Raw genomic sequence first — 23,462 nt, 5'->3', positions numbered from 1 at the left:
GATATCATTATAATGGAGAAAGAGGAAGCTAGCCTATGTCTGCTAACCAATAGCATGAAAGATAGGCTTTCTTTGAAACATGCAGCAGTATCTGCAATCTAGAAGATGGACAAAAATAACATTTCTTCACAAACTAAAAGTTTCATTTCTTTTTTGAAACATGCAGCCAAAAGCTCTCAAGCTTCTAGGGATGGAGGTAAGTCTTTTTTGTTTTTTTGTCACACAAGTTTCTTCTCTAATTAGGGGCAGGGGAGTAAATTTATCATATGGTATGTTTGGGCAAGGCCCAAACCAATGGATTCAAATGACAAGAAAGGAGATACTGACTAAACATCAGAAAGAACTTTCGGATGGTAAGAGCTGCTTGAGAGTTTTAAAGCAGAGGTTAGGCGGCCACCTGCCAGGGGTTCTTTAACTGTTATTCCTGCATCGCAGGAGGTTGGACTAGATGACCCTTGGAGTCCCTTTCAACTCTCAAGTTCTTTGATTCTAAAAAACCACTACCTTCTTTTTGGATCATCTCATTTTGCTTCCAAGTTTAGTGGCACGCAGCAACTTGTGTTCAAGCTGTATGCTTTTAGGTACAGTAGAGAAAATCCATATAGACTGCTGGAATCACATATAGATGGATTACCTCATTTGGTCTGATTCTTCCAGGACAGAGCAATGGATGCATACCTGCAGTGAGTACTCTGGTGGCAGCTGTTCCACATGTGCACTGCACCTATTGCATTTGGAAGGGAGCAGCTGTTTGCGTGCGTCCCCCCAACTTCATCCTGTTATGATCCTCTTAAATAACACATAGGTTTTCTGGAAACCTCAGACCAACCCATGCTTTCTGGGTGTTCCTTGAGCTATTAGGATAAAGGGGAGAGTGTCCCTGTGCAAAGTGTATAAGCCTTTATTCTAAATGGGCAGAAGAACTTATTGTTATATCACAGATATAAAATATATAAATACAAAGCAAAGCCAGGCACGCTGAAAGCTTGTAAGCAGCTTTGCCGTGTTCAAAGGAGGCATCAACAAGGCTTAATCTTCTTTGACATCTCTTTGTCTTTTCTGATGAGTGCATGACAAAGCATTCATCCCTCCTGAGACAGGAGATGGCTGGGCCTAAAAAGCTTAAAATGGGCAACAGTGGCCCAAATCTAGAGATATTCCACATGCAGCTCGCCAGGCACCATTGCAGGGCACATCTGTTCGTGCCTTTGCTCCCAGGAGGTGGCAGCATGTTCACGTTTGAGTCTTAGAATGCCACTGCCTGTTCTGAGAGGGGTGGGAGACTGAGTCCACACAGGAAGAGACAGTGGGACTAAATTCTGGCCGCTTTAAATAGTCATGGTTCCCGCAAAGAATTCCAGGAGTTGCAGTTTTTAAGGTTGCACTCCCTTCGAAGGAGCAGGTTCACAGTTTGGGGGCGCCTCTGGATTCAGCTTTGTCCCTGGAGTGCCTTTCACCAACTGTGACTGGTTTGACAGCTACAGCCATTCCTGGACCAGCCACAGCAGTTCATGTGTTGGTTACTTCAAGACCAGATTATTGCAATGTGCTCTATATGGGGCGTCCCTCACACTTGATCTGGAAGCTGCAGTTAGTGCAGAATGCTGCAGCATAATTGCTGAGAGGAGTGAGGCCTTGTCAATAAATAACACCTGTGCTCAGAGATCTGCACTGGTTGCTGATTAGCTACCAGGCCAAGTTCAAGAAGAAGAAGAAGAAGAAGAAGAAGAGTTTGGATTTGATATCCCGCCTTTCACTCCCTTTAAGGAATCTCAAAGCGGCTCACAATCTCCTTTCCCTTCCTCCCCCACAACAAACACTCTGTGAGGGGAGTGGGGCTGAGAGACTTCAGAGAAGTGTGACTGGCCCAAGGTCACCCAGCAGCTGCAGGTGGAGGAGCAGAGACGCGAACCCGGTTCACCAGATTACAAGACTACCGCTCTTAACCACTACACCACACTGGCTCTCTCAAGGTGTTACTATAAGTATATGAAGCCCTGAACAACTTGGGACCAGTTTACCTACAGATCGCCTTACCCCACATGTGCCAAATCGACCTATCAGCAGAACTGGCACTACTACAGGGGCCACATAATACCCCTTCTGTATTGGGAAAAACTTGATCCTTTAGTGTGGCAATGCCTATACTTTGGAACTCTCTGACTCTTGAGATCAAGCAGATGCCTTCACTGTACAGTCGTACCTTGGTTTTCTAACAGCTTAGTTCTCGAACGTTTTGGCTCCCAAATGCCGCAAACCTGGAAGTGAGTATTCTGGTTTGCAAACTATTTTTGGAAGCCGAATGTCCAATGGGCCTTCCACGGCTTCCGATTGGCTGCAGGAGCTTTGGTTTCTGAACGTTTTGGAAGTCGAATGGACTTCCGGAATGGATTCCATTTGACTTCCAAGGTATGAATGTACTCCTTTCGCCCCCTGATAAAAACATTATTGATTAGGAAGTTGAGGTAATTTTAATCTGTTTAACTTTTGTATGTTTTAAAGTATGATTGTGATTTTTTCTTGATTTTACTGTTTTACCTTTTGTAAGTCGTTTTGAGGTTGTTGCTTTTGTTACAATCAAAGCAGTGTATAAATTTTATTAAATTAAATAAATAAGGGTTTCTAGGACACCCCTGTTCCCCTCATAGAACTACAGCTTACAAAGTGATTGAGCAACAAATCCCTCTTCCCAGGGAACTCTGAACTGTAACTGTGAGGGGAATAGGGGTGTCCTAACAACTCTCAGCAGCCTGGTAGGTAATTCTGGGACTTCCACTTGTTCTCCTCGTTACCCATTGAAGAACAATAACTGTGGAAAGCCTCCCTGTTCTAGGCTGTCAAGAACTGGTTAGTATTTGGTATTTTCCCTCTAATTATGTTTCCCTGCCCCACCCTTAGCTGTGGCTCCACTGCCCATACTGTCTTTCTGTTACCTCCTTCCTCCTTGCCTCCAGTTCCAGTCGTAATGCTCCATCCTCCTTCCCCATTTAGGAGATGGGATAGTTCTCCCTTTGCTGGGTCCTCCGGCGTAAGATCTCATGTTCACAGGTGAAATTTCCATTCAGCCTTCTTCAAGATGCTCTTTGTCGCCACCTGCTTTGCATGTGACTTGGCTTGTTCTTGGAGAAATACATGCCCATGTGCTCATTCTAGCCTTTCTCTGCACCAAGAGTGCCTGCATGACTCAATCACACTTGAAACAGGGATACAGCAGGATGAGCCATGCCTAGCAAGGGCTGGCTGAAAGGGCCCCAAGCCAGATCAGCGATACATCTAGAGACAAAGGCAAATAGTTGTGTTGCACCTCTGCACCAAAAGGCCGAGCCATGCGTGATGCTGAGATGCAATAGTATGACCTGTGTCCATCAGTGGCTGCCTGGAAGGCAGTGGGAAGGGGGCAGATAATCATGCAGAGATGCAGGGGGTCAGCCTCCTTTACAGAGGGCACTTTGGGCTCACAGAAGCCTGTAGATCAGGGTGCCCAACCTGCAGTCCTCCAGATGTTGTGGGACTACACCTCCCATCATCCCTGATCACTGGCTATGCTGGCTGGGGCTGCTGGGAGTTGTAGTTCAGAAACATTCGGAGGGCCACAGGTTGTGCACCCCTGCTGTAAATAATAAATGGATTAATTTCGCAGAGAGCTCCAGCAGTTCTCTCATGACACTACAGTGTACCTCAGCCACAGTTTGGGAATTGCTGGGTCATTTATTTAGAAACCTGATATTTAGAAGGTTTAGGTCCTTTTCCAGTGATTTCATTTGAACTCCAACATCATGCCAAATGATTTGAAGGTAGGATGACTGATGCATCAGTCTGAAGGACCTGCATCTGTCTATGTGCCATTTGCACAGGTAACATCATGAGCTGTGATACCCACAGAAAAGCACATGTTGTGAATTTGCAGTGACGCTTTGCATGGAAGCATTGTCATCGCCATAAGAAGGCACTCTTCTACTAACAATTCAGGCACAATGATTTTGCATGCTTGTATTTCTGGCTTAACCTTCAACTTAACAGCAGTGCATGGCCTTTTCCTTAAGCATCTATCTTTATTCATGGGCACAACCTGTAATAATCTGCAGGAACACCAGTAAAATGTAGCCTAAATGTGAAATTAACTGAATTGCTCCTTCCTAGGATGATGAACTTCCAACCAAAGGGAAGAAGAAGAAGAAGAAGAAGAAGGAAGAGGAGATAGACATTGATGTGGATGACCCAGAAGTCAGCCGCTTCCAGTACCCCTTCCATGAGCTCATGGTCTGGGCAGTGCTGATGAAGCGGCAGAAGATGGCTCTCTTCCTTTGGCAACGTGGAGAGGAGACCATGGCCAAGGCACTGGTGGCCTGCAAACTCTACAAAGCCATGGCCCACGAGTCTTCAGAGAGTGAGCTGGTGGATGACATCTCTCAAGACCTGGACAACAACTCAAAGTTAGTCACCCAAAGTGTGGGGCTGGACTGTGTGGTGTAGCGGTTAGGTTGTCAGATCAGGACCTGGGAGACCAGGATTGAAAACCCCACTCAGCTATGAAGCTCATTTGGATGACGTTGGGCCTGTCCCTGGCTCTCGGTCTAAGCTGAGACTTTCTGAGCTAAGGCCCTTCTCCAGTTCCTGTTCTGCTTTTTTATATTTATATATTCTTAGTATATAGTTTATATTTATATTTTCTTAGTATTAAACATGAACCTGCCCCAATGTTACAATGATCTACTGATTGAGTCCTTCAGCTCTCTCAAGTTGAATCAGACAGAAGGGTCTTCTCTGTTGTGGCCCCTGGCTCTTGAATGTCCTCCCCAGGAAGTATCACCTGGTACTGAACCTGAAGTCCATTCAGAACCAGCTGAAGACTTTACTTGCCCTGGTCTTCCAGTACATCCTCAAGACTGGTTTTAATAAGCAATTTTAATAGATTTTACTGGCTTTACTGCTTTGACCTGTTGCATTGTTCCTGTGATGTTATTTTTACTCCCGTGTTTAATTTGTTAGCTGCTAGCCAATCTGGCATTCTTTATCTCTCCAGAGATTTTGGCCAGCTTGCTGTTGAGCTGCTGGATCAGTCATATAAGCATGATGAGCAAGTAGCCATGAAACTTTTGACATATGAGCTGAAAAACTGGAGCAACTCTACTTGCCTGAAACTTGCAGTGGCAGCAAAGCACAGGGACTTCATCGCACACACCTGCAGCCAGATGTTACTGACAGACATGTGGATGGGGAGGTTGCGCATGAGGAAAAATCCGGGCCTTAAGGTAGGCATGGACTGCTTAGGCCTGCAGGCACCTGGGCTTGCTATATAGGAGGGAGGGGGAAACTGTACATATATGGAGGAGAATAGCACTGGGGGCAGGAATAATACCTCCTCCAGAGCCACAGTCCTGCTCCAGTTCCCCCTCCCTTCAATACATGCTGGCTTAAACAAGTAGAACCAAGAGACAGGTGATGTGATCACTGATCTCCAATCAGACATCTCCAGGAATTTCTAGTTTGGCCCTGAGCTGCATCCTATGCAACTAAACCATAAATTTCAAATCATAAATGGCTCTTGCCATGCACTGAACCATCCTTCTTCCTCTCGTGCAGGTTATCATGGGGATCCTCATACCTCCTACCATCCTGTTCCTGGAGTTCCGTACCTCTGATGACTATTCCTACCAAACGTCAAAGGAAAATGAAGTTGGGAAAGAAAAAGAAGAAGAAAATGTGGTCAGTGGCAGCCCATCTCTATAAGCCTCTCAACACCACAAACATGTCTCACCTTTATTCCCTGTTTAATAGTCATCGTGGCTTCCCCAATTGCCAAGAATGCTGAGAATTGTAACTCAGTCAGGGATGCTGAAGATTTTGTATTTGAGATTCTTGCTCTTCCTCAGAACTTCAGCAAGTTCCAAGGAAGGATATTGTCAATCTTTGTTTCTCTCTGTTTTCTTATTTTTCAACCTTAAATTCAGTGCTCCACGTTTCCCCAGCAATCTGCTGAGAAAATCTCATGAAAATCCATCAACATTCTAGTGTGAATTTCCTTTGATGAACACATTTTTATGCAGTTTTGAACAATATACACTTTGCAAACATTTCCCCCTAACTAATGCATTTTGAAATATTTATTTCACTAATAATTGCATTTTGATGTGCACTTTCCTCTACTGTTCGCATTCATTGCTTTTGTCCCACTGTTGTTGTTGTTTTGGCAAACAAGCTTTGCAGGTTTTTGAAGCATGAGCAACCTATTTGACTACAGACAAGTCTACATACCTTAAGTCAGCCTTTCTCAACCTGTGGGTCCCCAGATGTTGTTGAACTACAACTCCCACATCACCCCTAGCTAACAAGGCCAGAGCTCAGGGATGATGGGAGTTGTAGTCCAACAACATCTGGGGACCCACAGGTTGAGAACCGCTGCCTTAAGTAATGAAGGTTCTAGTATGGCTCTTACAACTGAATAATATGTGCCTGTAGAAAAACAAGCAAGCAAGCAAACAGGACAGTTTGTCTATGTTCAGACATTTTCTCTCCTCCACCCCCTTTAACCTTGAATGGATGAGAGCCCTCCAGTGGGAACAATCTATGATCCTAAGCTACCTGTCTTTCAGGATGCAAATGCTGATACTGGTTCCCGAAAGGGTGATGAAGAAGATGGGAACAAAAAGCAAAGGAGCCTTCCCATTGGAACAAAGATCTATGAATTTTATAATGCACCAATTGTGAAGTTCTGGTTTTACACAGTGAGTGAAAATTATTTTCATCCTTTGTTGAAAACAACATGTTCCATTCTCTCCTGCTGATGTAATGTGTCACTGCTGACCATTAGCCATGCTGATGGGAACAATGGCCTAGAACATCTGGAAAGTTCAATGTTGTGGTAGGCTGGCCTCTCACTTCTTTATTCCCTACTCCAAAATTACTGGTAATTACTGGTTTCCAAAACACAACAAAAAATTGTAAATGGTGTAAATAGTGGGGGGAGAACCCTGCTTTGGGTTTCTAAGCAGAAGTGTCATCATCATTGTGCAACCACCATCACCCAACATCCCTACAAATGAATCAACCCAAAAATGCAGCGTGAGGTCTCTTTTTATTTCTTTTTCCAGATATCCTACCTAGGGTACTTAATGCTGTTCAACTATATAATCTTGGTACCGAAGGATCGTTGGCCCTCACTCCAGGAATGGGTTGTCATTTCATACATTGTGACTCTGGCATTGGAGAAAGTAAGAGAGGTAATTTTAACCATTCTGGCAACTGTTCTTTTGAAATTCTCCACCTGCTCTGATGTCACAAGGAAGGAGGAAAACAGTTAGGGATGCAAAAGCCACTCCCCCTGGCATAATCCTACAATCCACATGTTCACTGGGGTGTCTGAATGCCCAAGGGACCTGAAGTAGGATAAACTGGTTGTAAGAAGCTAATAGGTCTCAAGCTTCTTTCTCCCATTACCACATTAAACACCTTCCTTTCTCCCTTCCCACCACTTTATTTTCAGATTTTGATGTCAGAACCAGGTAAATTGAGTCAGAAAATAAAAGTGTGGCTACAAGAATATTGGAACATCACTGATTTGGTTGCTATTTCTGTGTTCTTGGTTGGGGCCATTCTCCGTTTGCAAAACCAGCCTTATATGAGTTATGGAAGAGTTATCTACTGTGTGGATATCATTTTCTGGTACATCCGAGTACTGGACATCTTTGGTGTGAATAAGTACCTGGGGCCTTATGTCATGATGATTGGAAAAATGGTAAGTAACTATGTTTTGAAACAGAGAGGGCAGGTGTCATGGCAGGTATTAAAGAAAGGCAGAGTGGCGCTGCAGCTTATCCGAAAGCAAGAAGCCCTAAGAAACTGAATGGAGAACTGGATACATACTGGAGGACTAGGAGCCAGAGAGAATTGTTACAACCCCATATGAATTGGGGTATTTCTGTGCAATGTTTCATCAGATGGCTCTCTGCAACCTTAGCGCTCCATTTTAGCACAAATTGAACACTGTTGCAAGGGTTTGCTAACAGAAACTTGGATGTAGCCAAACATTAAGGTCACGATCCAGCCCAAGTGATGCTTTTTTAAGATCCATTGAAGTTGATGGGAATGTTAATTATGATTTACCGGTAAAACTTTTATAGCCCACCTTTCAGTTTTTTAAAAAAACTTACAACATGACTTCCAATTTAAATGATAACTATATCATCAAAAACACATTGCAGATTTTTTTTTAGCAGAAGTCAGAAACAATCAACTGTCATTATATGTGACAGGCAAATAAAAGCATTTAAGCTGGTTACTTGAACTCATAAACTTTGGTTCCAGATAAATAATCCTGGGGAGACTGTTTCATAATTGATACGACACCACTGAGAAGGCCCTTTCCATAGCAACTGCCCACCTCCAGTCACCTAGAAGATTAACCAAATTATATTTTAAAAGTTTCCATAGGAGTACATTGTCATGCCCTGAGAGTTGGACAGGTATTAACGAGGTGCAGATCTGAGGTCTGGAGCTGCTTGGCTTCATAGGAAGTGATTCATAAATGAAATATATAACAGATCGTGTTCATATTGTTTTTCAGTAATTTCTATGCTGATCCTTTCTTGATATGTTGCTCTACGCTCTTTCTTGGTGTAGATGATTGACATGCTGTACTTTGTGGTGATTATGCTGGTGGTCCTGATGAGCTTTGGAGTTGCCCGTCAAGCCATCCTGCATCCCGATGAGCAGCCGTCTTGGAGACTGGTCCGCAACATCTTCTACATGCCCTACTGGATGATCTATGGAGAGGTGTTTGCTGACCAGATAGACCGTAAGAACAGAATTCATAGTAAGATTCTGTTTCCTGTTTCTGAGGCAGATGATCGGGTCCAAATTAATCAACATTTAATTTGGAATCGGCATCACTTTTTCTACTTACGGTTATTGTAGCTTTGTCTTTGTGGCAGACATGATTGAACTCCTCTGAACTTTGCCATCACCCTCAATCAATTCCCTTTATTTTGTAGGTTAAACAGAAAGAGCATGCATATCTTCTTGTTGTTGTTGTTGCTGCTGCTGCTGTCATTACAATTATTTATTGCCCACCCTCCCAGGGGAGGTTGTGGCAATTGAAAATTCAGAATGACAAACAGTTAAAGCAGATTACATATTATAGGGTGGTTCCTGAAAACACACATTTCAGGTGTCCATAGACCAGAGCAAAGAGGCACATCATCAGCATTTGCTGAAAGATGCATAATGAAGGTGTCAGGCACACCTCTGCAGTGAGGGAATCCCTTAGCTTAGGGGCTGCAACAGAAAAGGGTGGGGTGCCACCATCACCAAATTTCAGAGGAATGTGGAACTACCACTAGGGCCCACTCTGCTGATCTCAACACCTAGAAGGGTCTGTACAGAAGCAGACAGCTTCTCAGATATTTGGGGCCAAAGCCCTTTAGGGTTTTGAACACCAACATGAGCCCCTCGAATTGGACCCAGAAATGAACCAGCCTTGTAGCTTGTCTTTGTGGCAGACATGATTATCTCTTTCAAACTGTGTCTTCACCTGCAGCCAATTCCCTTTATTTTGCAAGTTAAAAAGAAAGAGCATTCATATATCCCTTCCCTTTTACAGAAAACCTCTTTTCTGTCAGCAAATCTTAGGCAAATTTGTGTTATGGACCTGTGTGCATCTTGAGTCTTTTAAGAACCTGATAATACAGTCAACAGGGGGAGGAAATGGTCCCGTGAACACACAGTTCTCTAGCGAAGAAGCCCTGCCTGGCAGGGGAAGCTTTTGTGTGCCCTACACAGCTAAGGAGCAGCTGACCATTTTTGCACAATAAAATGAGCATCAAGGAAATCACCACCACCATATTCTTTGTGAATGACCCTTGCATTTCTTTCAAGTGAGGTTGTTCAAAAACCATTGTCTCATTTATTTATTTTTAAATGGCATGACTGAAGGTGCGAGCCTTCTGCATAGTTTTAATTTTTTAAAAAAGAGAACACCTCAATTTAACATGGTGTGCCTATTTCTAAAGAAATCCAGCTTTTTACGGTTTGTAGCCTTCTTGGCTTTACAGTGTGTGACTGATGCTTGCTGAAATCTTCCACTAGCAGCTATTCCTCTCTCCCTTCTGGACCTGAGCCGCGTGGAGCCCCTGACCCTTGCTGTAGCCTGAGACCCCTCTCTGTGAGGCTGATCTAGATTCAAGAGTGTGTTTCCAGAGAGCAAAAAGTGTTCCCAGGGCAGCCACACTGTCCATCTTGTGCAATTGCCTTGTGGTGCTTTGTTCTTGTGGTGAGAGTCTGCCCACGTCATCCTTACATAATTGAAATAGCTTGAATATTTACATGATCATCTGCCAGCTGCCTTTTGTAATTATCTTTTGATTGCCACAAATACGCTGCCATACATAATGTTTCGGAAAGTCCAAGAGAAAAGGAAATTGCAAGGCCTTCTGGAGTCCTGACAAGAGCCATTGTTTCAGAGCATGTCTCTTGCCTGTTAAAACATTTGAAGGCCTTATCTTTCTCCCGCAGCTGAAGAGCAACCATATTGTCAGTCACATGTGTGTTTTTCCTTCCCTACTGTTCTTGTTCTTTTATCCCTTTTTAAAATGCTGCTTTTTGCATTTTTATTCTTTGCTTTCGGAACGCTGGGTAGTCTATGCCATGGAAATTAACCGTAAGTCTTTGCAGGGATTTGACAAATCAATTAAATGTTTTTATTGGTGGATTCCACACCCCCCCCTTCCCAGTGACCCTTTAATTAGAGTTCATCTCAGCTTTAGTGCAATACCTGCCACTGCCATGTTGTCATGACCTGGTCCCCAAATTCGCCACCACCTAAAACCTCATACACCCACCTTTGCCAGCTGAAGATTTGAGGTGTGAGTCTTGACCCATCAGAAACCCAAATTTTGCAACAAATTTCTGCAGCATCTTAGACAACCAGGGCAGGGTTTAGACCTATGCTGTTTCCATAGCAATAGTCCAAAATCCCCAGAAGAGGCTTTTAAAGCTGTCCAGCTGTTTGTGTGATTGCTTTAAAAAAAAGTTCCAATATCTGTGATAAAGGAAGTGAATCTTGGCTCTGTAATAGTCATAGCTGTCAACTTTTCAAATAAGGGATCAGCAGCCTCACCTGTCCTGGGGACAGTCTACAGGATATCTAACAATCCAGGATAGCAGGGGGGAAACGGCGCTGGAATAAGGGAATTTCCCGCAAAAAAAGGGAAGGTTGACAGCTATGGTCTGTGAGAAAGGCGCTTCACAGACCCATTGAAATGGCCCTAAGTTGGTCCTGTCTTACTAATTTCAGTGGACCTACTCTGAGTTAAACATACACTGACCTGGGTACCCAGTTAGTTCTAGTCCCAGCCAGTAAAACTGTGCTTTCAGATGACCTAATAAGCTGGTGAACTCTAGACTGTGCCAGGCTCCACCCACCTCGTTATGCCCTGGTCCTGCCCACAAGCCAACAGGCTGCACCCCCCTCCCCTCACATTCTGCCCTGACCTGCCAGATTTCACCAGTCTGCCCCTTACCAGATTTGGCCCCACAGAGTTGAATTCCTGTGGAGGGTGGGGGGGCTGCTATTTTTGAAATCAGAAATGTGCATGGGAGGGAGAAGGTGGTTGTTTGTGTAAACCCATCTGGGTGTGTTCAGAGGCTGGACTGCCCCACAAAAAGGACAGTTACTCAAGCATGTGCCCTGTGCCCTACAACAACCTTGGGCTGGGTCCCTCTGATTTCTACCTTCCCCCAGTTACACAGAGCCCTCACTGTATGTGCTCCATGTTGAATAACCATAAGCCAATTCCATCCTCAGCTCCGTGTGGGGAAAACCTTTATGATGAGGATGGAAAGCGTTTCCCCCAGTGCATCCCTGGCGCATGGCTGACTCCCGCAATCATGGCCTGCTACCTCTTGGTAGCCAACATTCTCCTGGTCAACTTGCTGATTGCTGTTTTCAAGTGAGTGTTTTGCTTACGAGGGAGATACTCACTCTGGATTCCTTCCTACTGTGAAGAAGTCTGGTGGAGTTTATTAGGGGGACCCTGAGAAAGTTAGGTGAAGGATCAACTGTGGCCAAAGAGAGTGAGGCGCGCGCATGCGCAAGAAATGTCAGTTTCCTCAATTTGGAATTGTTTGTGCTCTTCATGAGCATGCTGCTTTCGGTCTAGGTGCTATCACCCAGCTGTCAGCAAGGGTGGGGGTGGATACGTGATACACACTTGAAAACCTTCCCCTTGATCAGGATATTCATGCCTTTTCCTTCCTGCACATGTCCCAGGGAAATAGAAAAGCAAGGATTGACTGTGATCTTGGTACACACCAGACTTTGGGCAGGTGAGAATACACCCTGGCATTGCCAGGGCTGCCTACATCCATCTGTTTTCTGATTTAAATTTTGCACGGTAACGCAGAAGCAACCTGCAATGAACATTTCTTTTCAGAATGAAGCCAGTTTCCCAAGAAGCCCTTTTCTGGGGTGAAACATATGCAACAGATCTAGACTGTGTTTGGACTGTGTACTCAATCTCCATTGATTCTAGAATAAAGTGTTGTGTGTATGTAGGGCAAGGGCAAGGCAAGGGTAGAGCTTCATCTGTTTAGATTAGGACTGAAACATCTGTGGGCCTCCAGGTAGGAGCTGTGGTCCAGCAGCAGCAGGAAGACCACACAAGTTGCCCTCCCTGGGTTTAGATGAGCTGCTACTAGCATTAGGTCTCATATGGCTGCTTGCTTTAACACATACACACAAGCGAGGGAGATGCCTATATTTACTGCTCAATCACACTGTTATCTTTTGCTGCCAGTATCCAAAACTGGATTGCTGGTGGGTGTAGATCCATGCCATTGTCCTGGGCACTGTGCCCGGTTTGGGTGCTGTCCTTTGAAATCAGACTTGCTCACAAAGCTATCTTTTATTTTGCTATCTACAGTAGAATATTCAATAGCTGAAAAGGTCATGCATTTTAAAAGGAGTCACATGCCAGTCGCAGAGCTAAATTTAAAAGGGAAAAAAGAAGAAGAGAGAAAGTGATTCTCTTGCATGCACAGTGGTGGTTATCTGAAGGGACTGCAAATAAAATCAACATTGTAGGAAGTAGGTCATGCAGTTAACCCATCCTTGCTTGGTAGTCACAGGGATGGGCCATGATTTGTTGCACTGCCAATGCTTCTCTTCTCCTGCAGAAGACTTGGGAGTGCAATTTGTTGACTCTCACAAAAATGAAAAGAGACAGTGCAAGAACAGTGAAAGGATCTACATGGCCAAACACCATTGCACCAAATTGTCAAGTAGTAAAATATAACCATCACCATTAGGGATGAGGGAGAAAAACAATACACAAGCTGAAATGCAGCTACCTTTCAAAATTTGCATTTCTCCAGTACTTCTACAGCCAGTTTTTGGCATCTGTCAAGAGACAATGGAGTGTGCCTCTGTGGGTGAAGTACAATGGCTGCATTAGCAGCACTGAAGTGACCTCCCTGGGGTGCAAGCCTGGACAGTGTGTATGGAGGCTGCCTCTGGCTGCCCAGATCACAAGACAACCCTCTTGGCCTCACTGATGTGGTCCAAAGGAAAGCAGAGCAAGATGTTTGGCAGTAGCTTGGCTGCAGGAGTTGCCAGAAGGATACCATCCAACCGTCTTATGGACTCCACTCCAGATTTGTGTAGGGTTTACTCCTTAGACTTTTCTTACTTATCCTACAAAGCAGTGGAGGTTTAGAATCACAGTTTTCCTTCTCCTAGAAGGGCTTCCTTCCCTTCTAGGAAGGGACAAGCCCCATCTGCCCCTCACTTCCCTCTACAGCACATGCAGAAGCCACCTTATTGGCCATTGGACCCACTCTTGCTTTCATCTGCTCTGCTCCATCCACTGGAGCCTGTCTTCACATGCAAGGGAAGTGTCATAGACTGGCAGGGTGCTGAGGAGTGTATACCGGGGAAGCAGGGCTGGAGTCTGACCCAGGAGAGGCAGGAGGTTTGTGAGGGCCTATACTAGCTGGGAGGTGAGAATCAGAGGCTGGAGAAGTTTCAGAGCTGGAGAAAGAGGAGGAAAAGGCAGGCCAGGCAAGTGCTTCCCCACCCTCTCCTGCACCACTGTCTCCCAGAATCAGAAGGGAATTGAAGTGGGACGAGCAGAGGAAGTTTCCATGCAGGCAGAGTCCCTGGCTACATGAGCACAGCCCAACTTGGAAAGGTACATAAATTGGTAGGGGTGGAACTGGGAGTAGCTGCCTAGATACCAGATTGATGTGTGTAGGTATCTGGAGCAGTAGAAGCAAAGCAACTATGTTATCTTTGACAACAAAGAGTGAACTCTCTGCCATGCACATTCCTTTGACTGGAAGCACCCTTGACAGAAAGTCCCTAACTCACCAAGGTTTTGAGACCCATCAGCTACCTTCATCTGGTTTAGCTGGCCAGTTCAAACCCTTCCTGGGTTGTGGCTGCTGTTGCATGCTGAAAGCTTCTAGGAGCCACCAGTGAGAACTGAGTGCAGGATGGGGACCAAAGGTGGATAAACAAACCCAGAAGGAGCAAAATGTGTCCCCCACCTCAGGCTGTTGGTCTCATGTATTCCCATTCCTGAAGAGATGCAATTGCTATGGATTTCCAATCAGATTTCTGAGAGTAGATTGATCAGTGTGGTCTTCCCAGAGGCAATACTCGGTCAGAGTTTTGGGCTTGACAAAAGGGATATGTCTCCATGGTAATTAAGATGGCCCAAAGAAGCTAGGAGATGGTTAGAGAAAATGACGCATCCTTATTTTTTCCTCTAGCTGGGGGTGGCAGAACAAGCTACCTGTGAGTAACAGCAGATTAAAGTTTGGTACTAAGAGAGACCCAGATAGCTGAAACAAGAAAGGGTTTTGGGTCACCTGAAAGACTAACAAGTGTATCATGGCAGAAGCATTTGTGGACTCAAACCCAATTGCCTGAGTTCAGGAACACTTGCGCCATAACAAATTTGTTAGACTTTAAGACTTTCATATTTTTGCTACCAGAGCGTAACACAACTGCTCCTCTAGAAGTGTTTTTCAGAGAGAAGTGTTTGGGATCTATAAGCAAACAGCTTCTGGGGGGTGCTAGCTGCCTCTTTCCAGGTCTGGTGTGGGGGCAGTGGACTTCTGTGCTTCTACCTATGCTTAACCTGTCCACTTGTGAATAAACTCAAATACAAAATGCCAATATGCTTCCAGTAACCTGGTTTAGCACACACCCTGCACTATTGGCATGCAGCCCCCAACAAACTGACCCCAGGGGAATGCAGTCCTCAGCAGAAAAAGGGTTCCCTGCCCATTTTCTGTGAACCAAGTTAACAGAATATATTTCTGAGAGAGATTTGCAAACATTGCTATTTAGGTCAATCTGATCAGCATTTTAAAAAGCAAGACAATGTAGAGCTTCTATGGGCTTTGATGTTACAAAGGGCCTTTCATGAGTTGAATGTTTAATGTCACATCAAACGCCAGGAGGTGTTGTTTGCAATGCTCAGTTTGAGCCATGCTTCAAATAATCAGCCCCAAAAGAAATGATATTTTGCAGAGGTCCTTTGGCAGTGGGCAACTGGTGCAACTCTCTCCCCAGTGGTTGCCCTTCTAGTCCATACTGAGACATTATCTGGGCATGAGAGCAGCAATTGTTGGGCCCCACCCTACTCTTGAAATCTCAATAGAACAAATCTGCCCATTTCAGTTCCTCATTTTTCCAATCTGAAGTTCAATTTGCCTCATTTCTGCATCAAGTTAGGGATTTCTCTTCCGTCTGCACTTTTGTCTGCATCCCTTCTGATGAATTTTGGACATAATTTTACCGAATATATGCATTTATGCAAGCAGTTTTCCCAATATAATGCATGTTTTTAAGGTTATTTTCACTTACAAGATGCACTTTCGTGCACACTTATTGGTTGGAGAAGTGTCTTGCAAAATTTAGAGAAGTACGAATTTCACAGGGTAGCTGTACTTCTATTTGCTTATTGTTTCAGAAAGTGTGAATTAGGAAGGTTAACTATTGCAAACTGAATCAATCCCCTTCAGTCCCTAAGCTCAAGGAGAACTGGTCCCAGATCTGTTGGATCTGCACTATCTCTGAACGGATGCCATCATTTGCATGGCAAGGCAAATAGGGTTCACTCTGGAGACAATTTCCCCTCTCTGTGCCATGTTCTTGTCCCCACCCCAAATGTGGCAACTTTAAACTGGCAACATGTGAAGAGACGACTGAGTTCTCACAACTTTCACTTAGCTCTCTGGCAATTTTGTAGTGTAGCTACTCATCAGGGGCGTATCTTTTGCAGCAACACCTTCTTTGAAGTGAAGTCCATCTCCAACCAAGTCTGGAAGTTCCAGCGGTATCAGCTGATCATGACCTTCCATGACCGGCCAGTGCTTCCTCCACCCATGATCATCTTTAGCCACCTTTACATCATTATAGTTCGTCTCTGCTGCCGCTGCAAGAAACGAAGAGAAGGGGACCAAGATGAACGCGACCGAGGACTGAGTATGTGGGGGGAGACAGACATTCTCTCTGTGCTATGAGTCTGGGTTGACTGGGCACCATAGCAGGGGTCAGGCAGGGGTTTGAAGGTCCCATCCATAGACCATCTGCAAGCAGAAAGTCAGCACAGAGGGGCTCCAATTGGAATCCTCCTTGTTTTGACTTTCTGCCCACCTTTCATTTTTGAAAGGTGGGGAGAACTCAGAAACATCCCCCATCTATAGCCACTTTACTGTCTCATGCTGCTGTGTGGAGAGACCAGGCTTAGTTGCACTAAATCAAAAGCGGGTGGGGAACTTGTAGCTGGACTACAACTCCCATCATCCCCGATTGCTATCCAAAGTGGCAGGGGCTGATGGGAGCTGTAGATGCTGGAAATGGTTGTGAAAGGGGTACACAGAATGGGATAAGATATTGAAGGGATAATCTGTGTCCCTGAGTCAGGTGAACCAGCCCTAAGCGTGCAACCTTGAGCACACTTTCTCATTGAGCATAGTGAGTAAGCATGCATAGGGTTATTTATGCATGTATTTCATAAAATTCATAGAGCGCTTGAATGTTAGAAGAAAAAACCCTCAAAGCAGTTTACAAAAAGGATTGGGATGCATATCTCAATAAATACGGAGGGCTTGTTTCTGAGTAAACATGATCAGGATTGAGCTGTTGATATTTTAGACTACTTTCCAATAGTTGAAAAGTTTTTCTAACACAGGACTCCAGATTGGATTTTAATTTCTGCGAGGGACAGTGTGCAAACCGCCATACTATAGAAATTCAGTGTTTAGCTACTGCCTGCTTGCCAGATTTTTGCCATATAGGGCTCCAGGCTAGAATATGTACCGAACTGAACCTTAACATTGCAAGCCTCACCATGTCTACTCAGATCTGTTTACTCCCAGAAAAGTGGGGTTAGACCTGCAGCATTAGAGCCTAATGTTCATTACAAGTAGCCTGAAAATGCACATTGAGGTGGTAGTAGTCTCTTCCGAGTTTAGGGGGTTTGATAGACATGGTAAAATACATGCTTTCCCTGCCTCAATTTCTTTCAGAGCTGTTTCTAAATGATGAAGAGTTGAAAAAACTGTATGAATTTGAGGAGCAATGTGTTGAGGAATATTTCCGACAAAAAGAAGATGAAGAACAGTCATCAAATGATGAACGTATTAGAGTTACTTCAGAAAGGTAGCCAGTGAATTTGTTTATTTTCTTGCCAGTTGCAGTAGGCAAAGAGGAAGCATGGACTTCAACACTAGTGTCCTTTGGAGATGTTGAAGGAAAGAGTAAGCCTAGGGCTTGCCGATCAGAAGGTCGGTGGTTCGAATCCCCATGATGGGGTGAACTCCCATTGCTCGGACCCTGCTCCTGTTAAGCTAGCAGTTCGAAAGCACATCATAGTGCAAGTAGATAAATAGGTATGCTCCAGTGGGAAGGTAAACGGCATTTCCGTGTGCGGCTCTGGTTCACCAGAAGCGGCTTAGTCATGCTGGCCACATGACCCAGAAGCTGTCTGTGGACAATTTTGAAGGAGAGTTGTGCTTAGGATCACATATTGGTTTGAGGGCTATGAATTAGGTCCATTTTCATTCAAATGCAAAATATAATTTCTCTTCCATCCCTAGTACCCCCCCCCCATGGCAGGGAATTAACCTGTAACTCTTGGGCTTCTTCTTACTCAGGAAGTTGGGATGATTTGCAAGGTATCACAAAATATGCTGGGGAATCACAAGCTGCCTGTGGGCCCTCTGGCAGCGTAGCAGTGCCCACAGTACCATGCAAAAATATTCTAAATATCGTAAGAATTCAACCAACGGAAACTGCAACAGAGGAATGTGTGATGTCTAGCTATAATACTGTTATAATCCTTCTAAGTTATTCTAACACTCTCTGGTTCTTTTCTTTTCTTGCTTTTATTATAATTAAGTTTGTGGCAGCCAATGGCATGAAGAAATGAGTAATAACCTACTGATTAACTGAGTAAAACTGGAAGCTCTAATAATTAATAAAACAGCTGCCCTCCTCATAAGTGCTGTTCTGAGCTAATAATGACAGTGCAGGACAAATCTGTGTTGCTTAATGAATTTATTCCCTCCCCCTTGAATTCTATAGAGTTGAAAACATGTCTATGAGATTAGAAGAAGTGAATGAAAGAGAACATTTCATGAAAGCCTCTCTCCAGACGGTTGACCTTCGACTTTCTCAGCTGGAAGAACTCTCTGGCCGGATGGCGAATGCTCTGGAGAAACTGGCAGGCATCGACAAAGCTGAGCTGACTCACACACGTTCCCGGGCATCCTCGGAATGCGATGCTGCTTACCTCCTCCGGCAAAGCAGCATAAACAGTTCTGATGGCTACATGTACAGGTACCACGGTGATGATCTTGCCTATGATGACCTGCCTACCCCAATGTCTCCAGCCTTGGCATTGCGTAAAGCAGATTCAAAACTACAGCTGGCTCCAGAACGCCAAGGAAGTATCCACTCTGCCACAAGCGCCTCTACAGATCACAGCAAAAACACTTTAGATGTTACGCAGAATGTTTCTCTATCCCGTTCTGGCTCAGTTGACAGGCAGGAACACTGTAAGAATGAAGAGACAACACCCCAAACTCTCAACCAAATGGATATGGTTGGGAATGGGCAGCCTGGAACTGGACCAAAAATTCAGAACCCTCATTTAGCGTTAGAAAAGGCCAAATTAGAAGCCACCATCTCCTATCCTTTGGACAAACCTAGGGCAATGAGGTACTACCCTTCTGAAACATTCAACGCTTGCGAAGCAAGCATGATGAAATCAAGGAGTTACATATTTGCACAAGGTGGAAATATGGTTGGAGGAGTTAACAACCGGACCATTATGGACCAAGAGTATAGGACCATCATGGATGAAGTGTGCCCTTCCACAATTGAACAATGGACTGCCGAGTGGAAGTATGAGGTTCAGCAGAAACTAGCTAGTGAGCCTCCTCCTGAATATCCTGGCATTGTGTCTGAAGCGGAGATGCAAGCTGAGCGGAAACAGCTACTGACTGACACCGAAGAGGACAGTGATGTTGGTGAAGTGGTGGGTCTCAGTGCCTCCCATCCTTCCTCACCTGTCACCAAAAGGATCCACACAGACAATTTGTTGTCAGTGAAATCTGACAGGACTTGTGGTTTTCCTTCCGTACGGTCAAAGAGTTTACACAGCCATTCTCGAAAACCCAAGTCCATTAAGGACAGGCTTAATAGACCAGGACATGCCAGCAGTGTCAGCAGCCTAGTGGTGACCTGTGGGACTGCAACGGAAGAGCAGAAGGCAAAACAAGAAAATGCCTCTGCAGAAACTGAATGCTAAAATGGCCTTTTCTCAACAAGCAATAGTTGGGAGATGTGGTTAAGCCAGGACACCACAGGTACAAATGACACCCCCAAATGCCCATCCTTTAAAGAGCCATTTGGTAGCTCACTATGTTCGCTTTTACAGATGCATTCGTGTCCAACAGTTCCTGCTTCAAAGCACTTCCTGCTTTTGTGAAGGGAAGGTGTGCTCTCCCTGAGGGTCATAGCTACCTCTGGAGGGCCCGGCCAACAGTGTCAACATGGATTCTTTAATTCATTATGTCAATGATTCTAAAAGCAATGTAGTTTAGTGATCTGGAGGCTGGATCCTCCTGACCCATAAGAGCACCACTGCTTAAAACAATGGGTCTCATTGAGCAGGCCAACAGCACTCTTTGTGGGCTTCAGGGCAATGCTGCAGAATGAGTCACCAAGAGGCCCTTTTTTAACACACATAAAAAGTGGCACAATCACCAGCTCTTCTTCTTGCAAAAGTGAATGCTGTGTGTGGCAAGTGTATATTCCCTCAGCACCCAGTACAGGTATTTATCAAGGATATACCCACATATAACACTGTATGTGATAATTCCTGTCTACACTCACTGCCTGCAAACTCCCTACACTGAGGATCCTTGGGAGACAGCAGTTTCCCATATCTATAGTGGCACCAAGGAAGAAAGTGGGGGGCAAGAAGGAGTATCTTGTGGAAGAGGGATGACTTTGTGAGCGGAGTCTTACTGGCACTATTTTTACACCACTGTTGTTGTTGTTGTTCTGGTCAGCCAGTTTGGGCTAGTGGCAATCAGATAAATCTTTTTTTCAGGCACAATTCAGCCAACTGCAGACTTAAATAAATGTGTTTTCAGAGTTGGTTTTTTAAAGATCATCAGTGTTGAGGTCAAACATATCTCCTTGTTCCAAAGCTGAGAAAGTCCTGTTCTTGTACCCAACAGTCTCATTGCTCTTAGGAGAGGACCAGACAGCAGGGCCTCAGAAGCTTCATGCTTAGGCAGACTCACTTAGGTGTAAGTAGGTCATTAAGATAACATGGTCTCAAGCCATTTTTGAGGTAGAAATGTCACCACAGTATTATTTCTTTCACAAGAGTAGGTGGTATTCTGGAACCGCAATTAGATAAAGTGCTTGGAATTAGATAAAGTGCTTGGAAACAAAAAAAAAATTGAACTAAAAAACTTGCTCACAAGTATGTGACATGGCTTTGGGGGTTTCTCCCACCCACCCACTCCAGTGCACCAGTCCAGCTGATGTGCTTATAAAAACTAGTACCGTATTGGCCCAAAGAGAAGCCACACTTTCCCCCCAAATTCTGATTGTGAAAAGTTAAAGTGTGGCTTATATTTATTACCTTACGGTATCGATGCTGAAACAGCTGCCCACGATGGCTGTTGGGGGTGCGGGACAACGGCGCCCGTCTCGATCGCATCTCCCAAGCCTCCCCCAAGCCACAGTAATAAAGGGGGAAGGGGAGGAGGCCACCGGCAAAGCAGCACAGCTACCGCCCCCCTGCCAGGAAGCAGCCCGGGAGCATGGGGCAACAGTGCGCAGTCTACCTGCCACTCCCAAGCCTCCCTCGGTGCCAGTTTGGGGAGGTAGTGCCGGGAGGCAGGCGCACAGCGCACTCGGAACCAAACACCAGCACCAGCCGCCCCCCTGCCCCCCCGTTCAGGGTGGTAGTGCCAGGAGGTGGGCCGCACCCACAAATAAGCCTTGAAATTTAAAGATGCAGCTTATTTGCGGGTGTGTCTTATATCCGGGCCAATACAGGAACTTCTAAGCTTGTGATTTTACTGTTTGGGGACACTTTTGCTTCAGGTGATTCCCATACCTCAAATGCTATCATGTGACTCAGCAAGTAATGTCCTTGGTTTAAGGCAGTGGTGTTTTTTGGTGATCTGCAAGCAAAAGGTGAACAACAACAATGGGGACTTGAAACTTTAATTGCATCTAAGGGCAAAACTAGATGTTATACTCAGCTGCACATGGCATTACTCGGGTGGCCCTCTTTATATTGAAAAGATTATTTCTGGAAATGCAGTCAAGATTGGAGAAATGGAGAAACTTAACTCACACCCCTGATTCAAATGATGTCCTCTCTCTACAACTTTCCCAACTGCATCTATGCCATTGCAAATGGACATTAGAACTTCCATGAGGGGGAAAATCCAAGGTGGAGGTGATCTGCAGCAGCATAATGGGGCGGGGGAGCAACCTTGTCCAGTCCCAACTGCCCTTCGAAAAGCTGCTTTTTCTGCTCAAAAAGGGGCATCAGGGTAAAGGTAAAGGGACCCCTGAACATTAGGTCCAGTTGCAGATGACTCTGGGGTTGCAGAGCTCATCTTGCTTTACTGGCTGAGGGAGCCAGCGTTTGCCCGCAAACAGCTTCTGGGTCATGTGGCCAGCATGACTGGCGAACCAGAGCAGCGCACAGAAACACCGTTTACCTTCCCGCCAGAGCAGTATCTATTTATCTACTTGCACTTGACATGCTTTCAAACTGCTAGGTTGGCAGGAGCAGGGTCTGGGCACAGTAGCTCATCTCGTCACGGGGATTCGAACCACCAACCTTCTGATCGACAAGCCCTAGGCTCTGTGGTTTAGACCACAGCACCACCTGTGTCCGGGTAGGAAGGCACAAATTTGCCTGATTTGGCTTCTCTTGGTTTCTAATTTTTCCACTCTTAAATTCAGTTCTCCACAAACACACCAGCATTTTTTTATTAGTCCTTATGAAAATTCAGCAGTATTTCAGTGTGAATTTATCATAAAATACAAATCTTTGTATGCCTAAAATACACACTTTTGTGAAAGTTTCCCCAAATATACTCTATTGTGTGCTATTTTCACTATTCCATGCATTTTTTTGCACATTTTAGTACTGTCGTACCTTTGAACGGAATCAAAGTGCGGCTTCTGTTCCTGCAGCCAATTGGAAGCTGAGGAAGCCCCATCAGACATTCGGCTTCCAAAAATAGTTCGCAAACCAGAAGTCACTTCCAGGTTTGCAGCGTTTGGGAGCCAAAACATTCAAGAACTAAATTGTTCAAAAACCAAGGTACGACTGTACATGCATTTTTGTAAACATAGGTTGGCTAGAGAATCACACTGCAAAATTCAGAGAAGTGCTAATTTCTAAGGAAGGCCACATTTCAGTTTGTGTATTGTTTCAGAAATCGTGGACTAAGATATCTAATTAAGATATTACTACTAATCCAGAATACAGCAGCTAGACTTGTGACTGGGAGTAGCCACCCGGACCATAAAACACCAATCCTAAAGGATCTACACTGGATCCCAGTACATTTCCAAGCACAATTCAAAGTGTTGGTGCTAACCTTTAAAGCTCTAAGTGGCATTGGCCCTGTATACCTGAAGGAGCGTCTGTACCCCCATCATTCAGAGTGGACAGAGATCTAGCTCCGAGGGCCTTCTGGGCAGTGGAGCCCTCCCTGTGGAACACCCTCCCATCAGATGTCAAGGAGATAAAGAACTACAACTTTTAGAAGACATCTAAAAGTTCCTTCCTATATCAGGAAGTTTTATTATGTTTTTATGTGTTGGAAGCTGCAAAGAATGGCGGGAGAAACCCAGCCAAATGGATGGGGTATAATAATAATATCTCACACCCCTACATCAGGCT

The 23,462-nt window shown here is 44.8% G+C and overlaps 2 protein-coding genes and 1 long non-coding RNA gene across 5 annotated transcripts in view; 2 read left to right on the top strand and 1 right to left on the bottom strand.

Annotated features, from left to right (window-relative positions):
* Positions 1–1,699, top strand: part of LOC307202909 (transient receptor potential cation channel subfamily M member 1-like) — a gene marked incomplete at its 3' end in the record, with an annotated part of 30,330 nt that extends 28,631 nt beyond the window's left edge. The window contains exon 13 of the mRNA XM_079953304.1: positions 167–1,699. Within this exon, the coding sequence (XP_079809430.1) occupies positions 167–415 (249 nt within the window). The remainder of the gene's footprint in view (positions 1–166) is intronic.
* Positions 1–23,462, bottom strand: part of LOC307203027 — a 180,261-nt gene that overhangs the window by 144,803 nt on the left and 11,996 nt on the right. The window lies entirely within an intron of this gene.
* On the top strand, positions 34–20,671 carry TRPM1 (transient receptor potential cation channel subfamily M member 1). Of its 3 annotated transcripts, XM_079953220.1 has the most exons (13): positions 34–196; positions 2,992–3,048; positions 4,141–4,433; positions 5,024–5,252; positions 5,584–5,706; positions 6,594–6,725; positions 7,092–7,220; positions 7,484–7,735; positions 8,620–8,812; positions 11,801–11,945; positions 16,287–16,489; positions 17,536–17,668; positions 18,593–20,671. In XM_079953220.1, the coding sequence occupies exons 3-13, from the start codon at positions 4,258–4,260 to the stop codon at positions 19,818–19,820; spliced, it is 2,943 nt and encodes a 980-aa protein (XP_079809346.1). In that variant the 5' UTR covers positions 34–196; positions 2,992–3,048; positions 4,141–4,257; the 3' UTR covers positions 19,821–20,671. The 3 variants fall into 3 exon arrangements, with proteins under 3 accessions (XP_079809346.1, XP_079809348.1, XP_079809347.1); XM_079953222.1 differs by lacking the exons at positions 34–196; positions 17,536–17,668 and adding an exon at positions 17,701–17,766 and having other exon boundaries at positions 1,951–3,048; positions 18,593–18,752; XM_079953221.1 differs by lacking the exon at positions 34–196 and having other exon boundaries at positions 1,956–3,048; positions 8,620–8,794.

Source organism: Podarcis cretensis, assembly GCF_951804945.1.
Source record: "Podarcis cretensis genome assembly, chromosome: 14".
NCBI lineage: Eukaryota > Metazoa > Chordata > Lepidosauria > Squamata > Lacertidae > Podarcis > Podarcis cretensis.
This window is presented reverse-complemented; position numbering and strand designations above follow the sequence as displayed.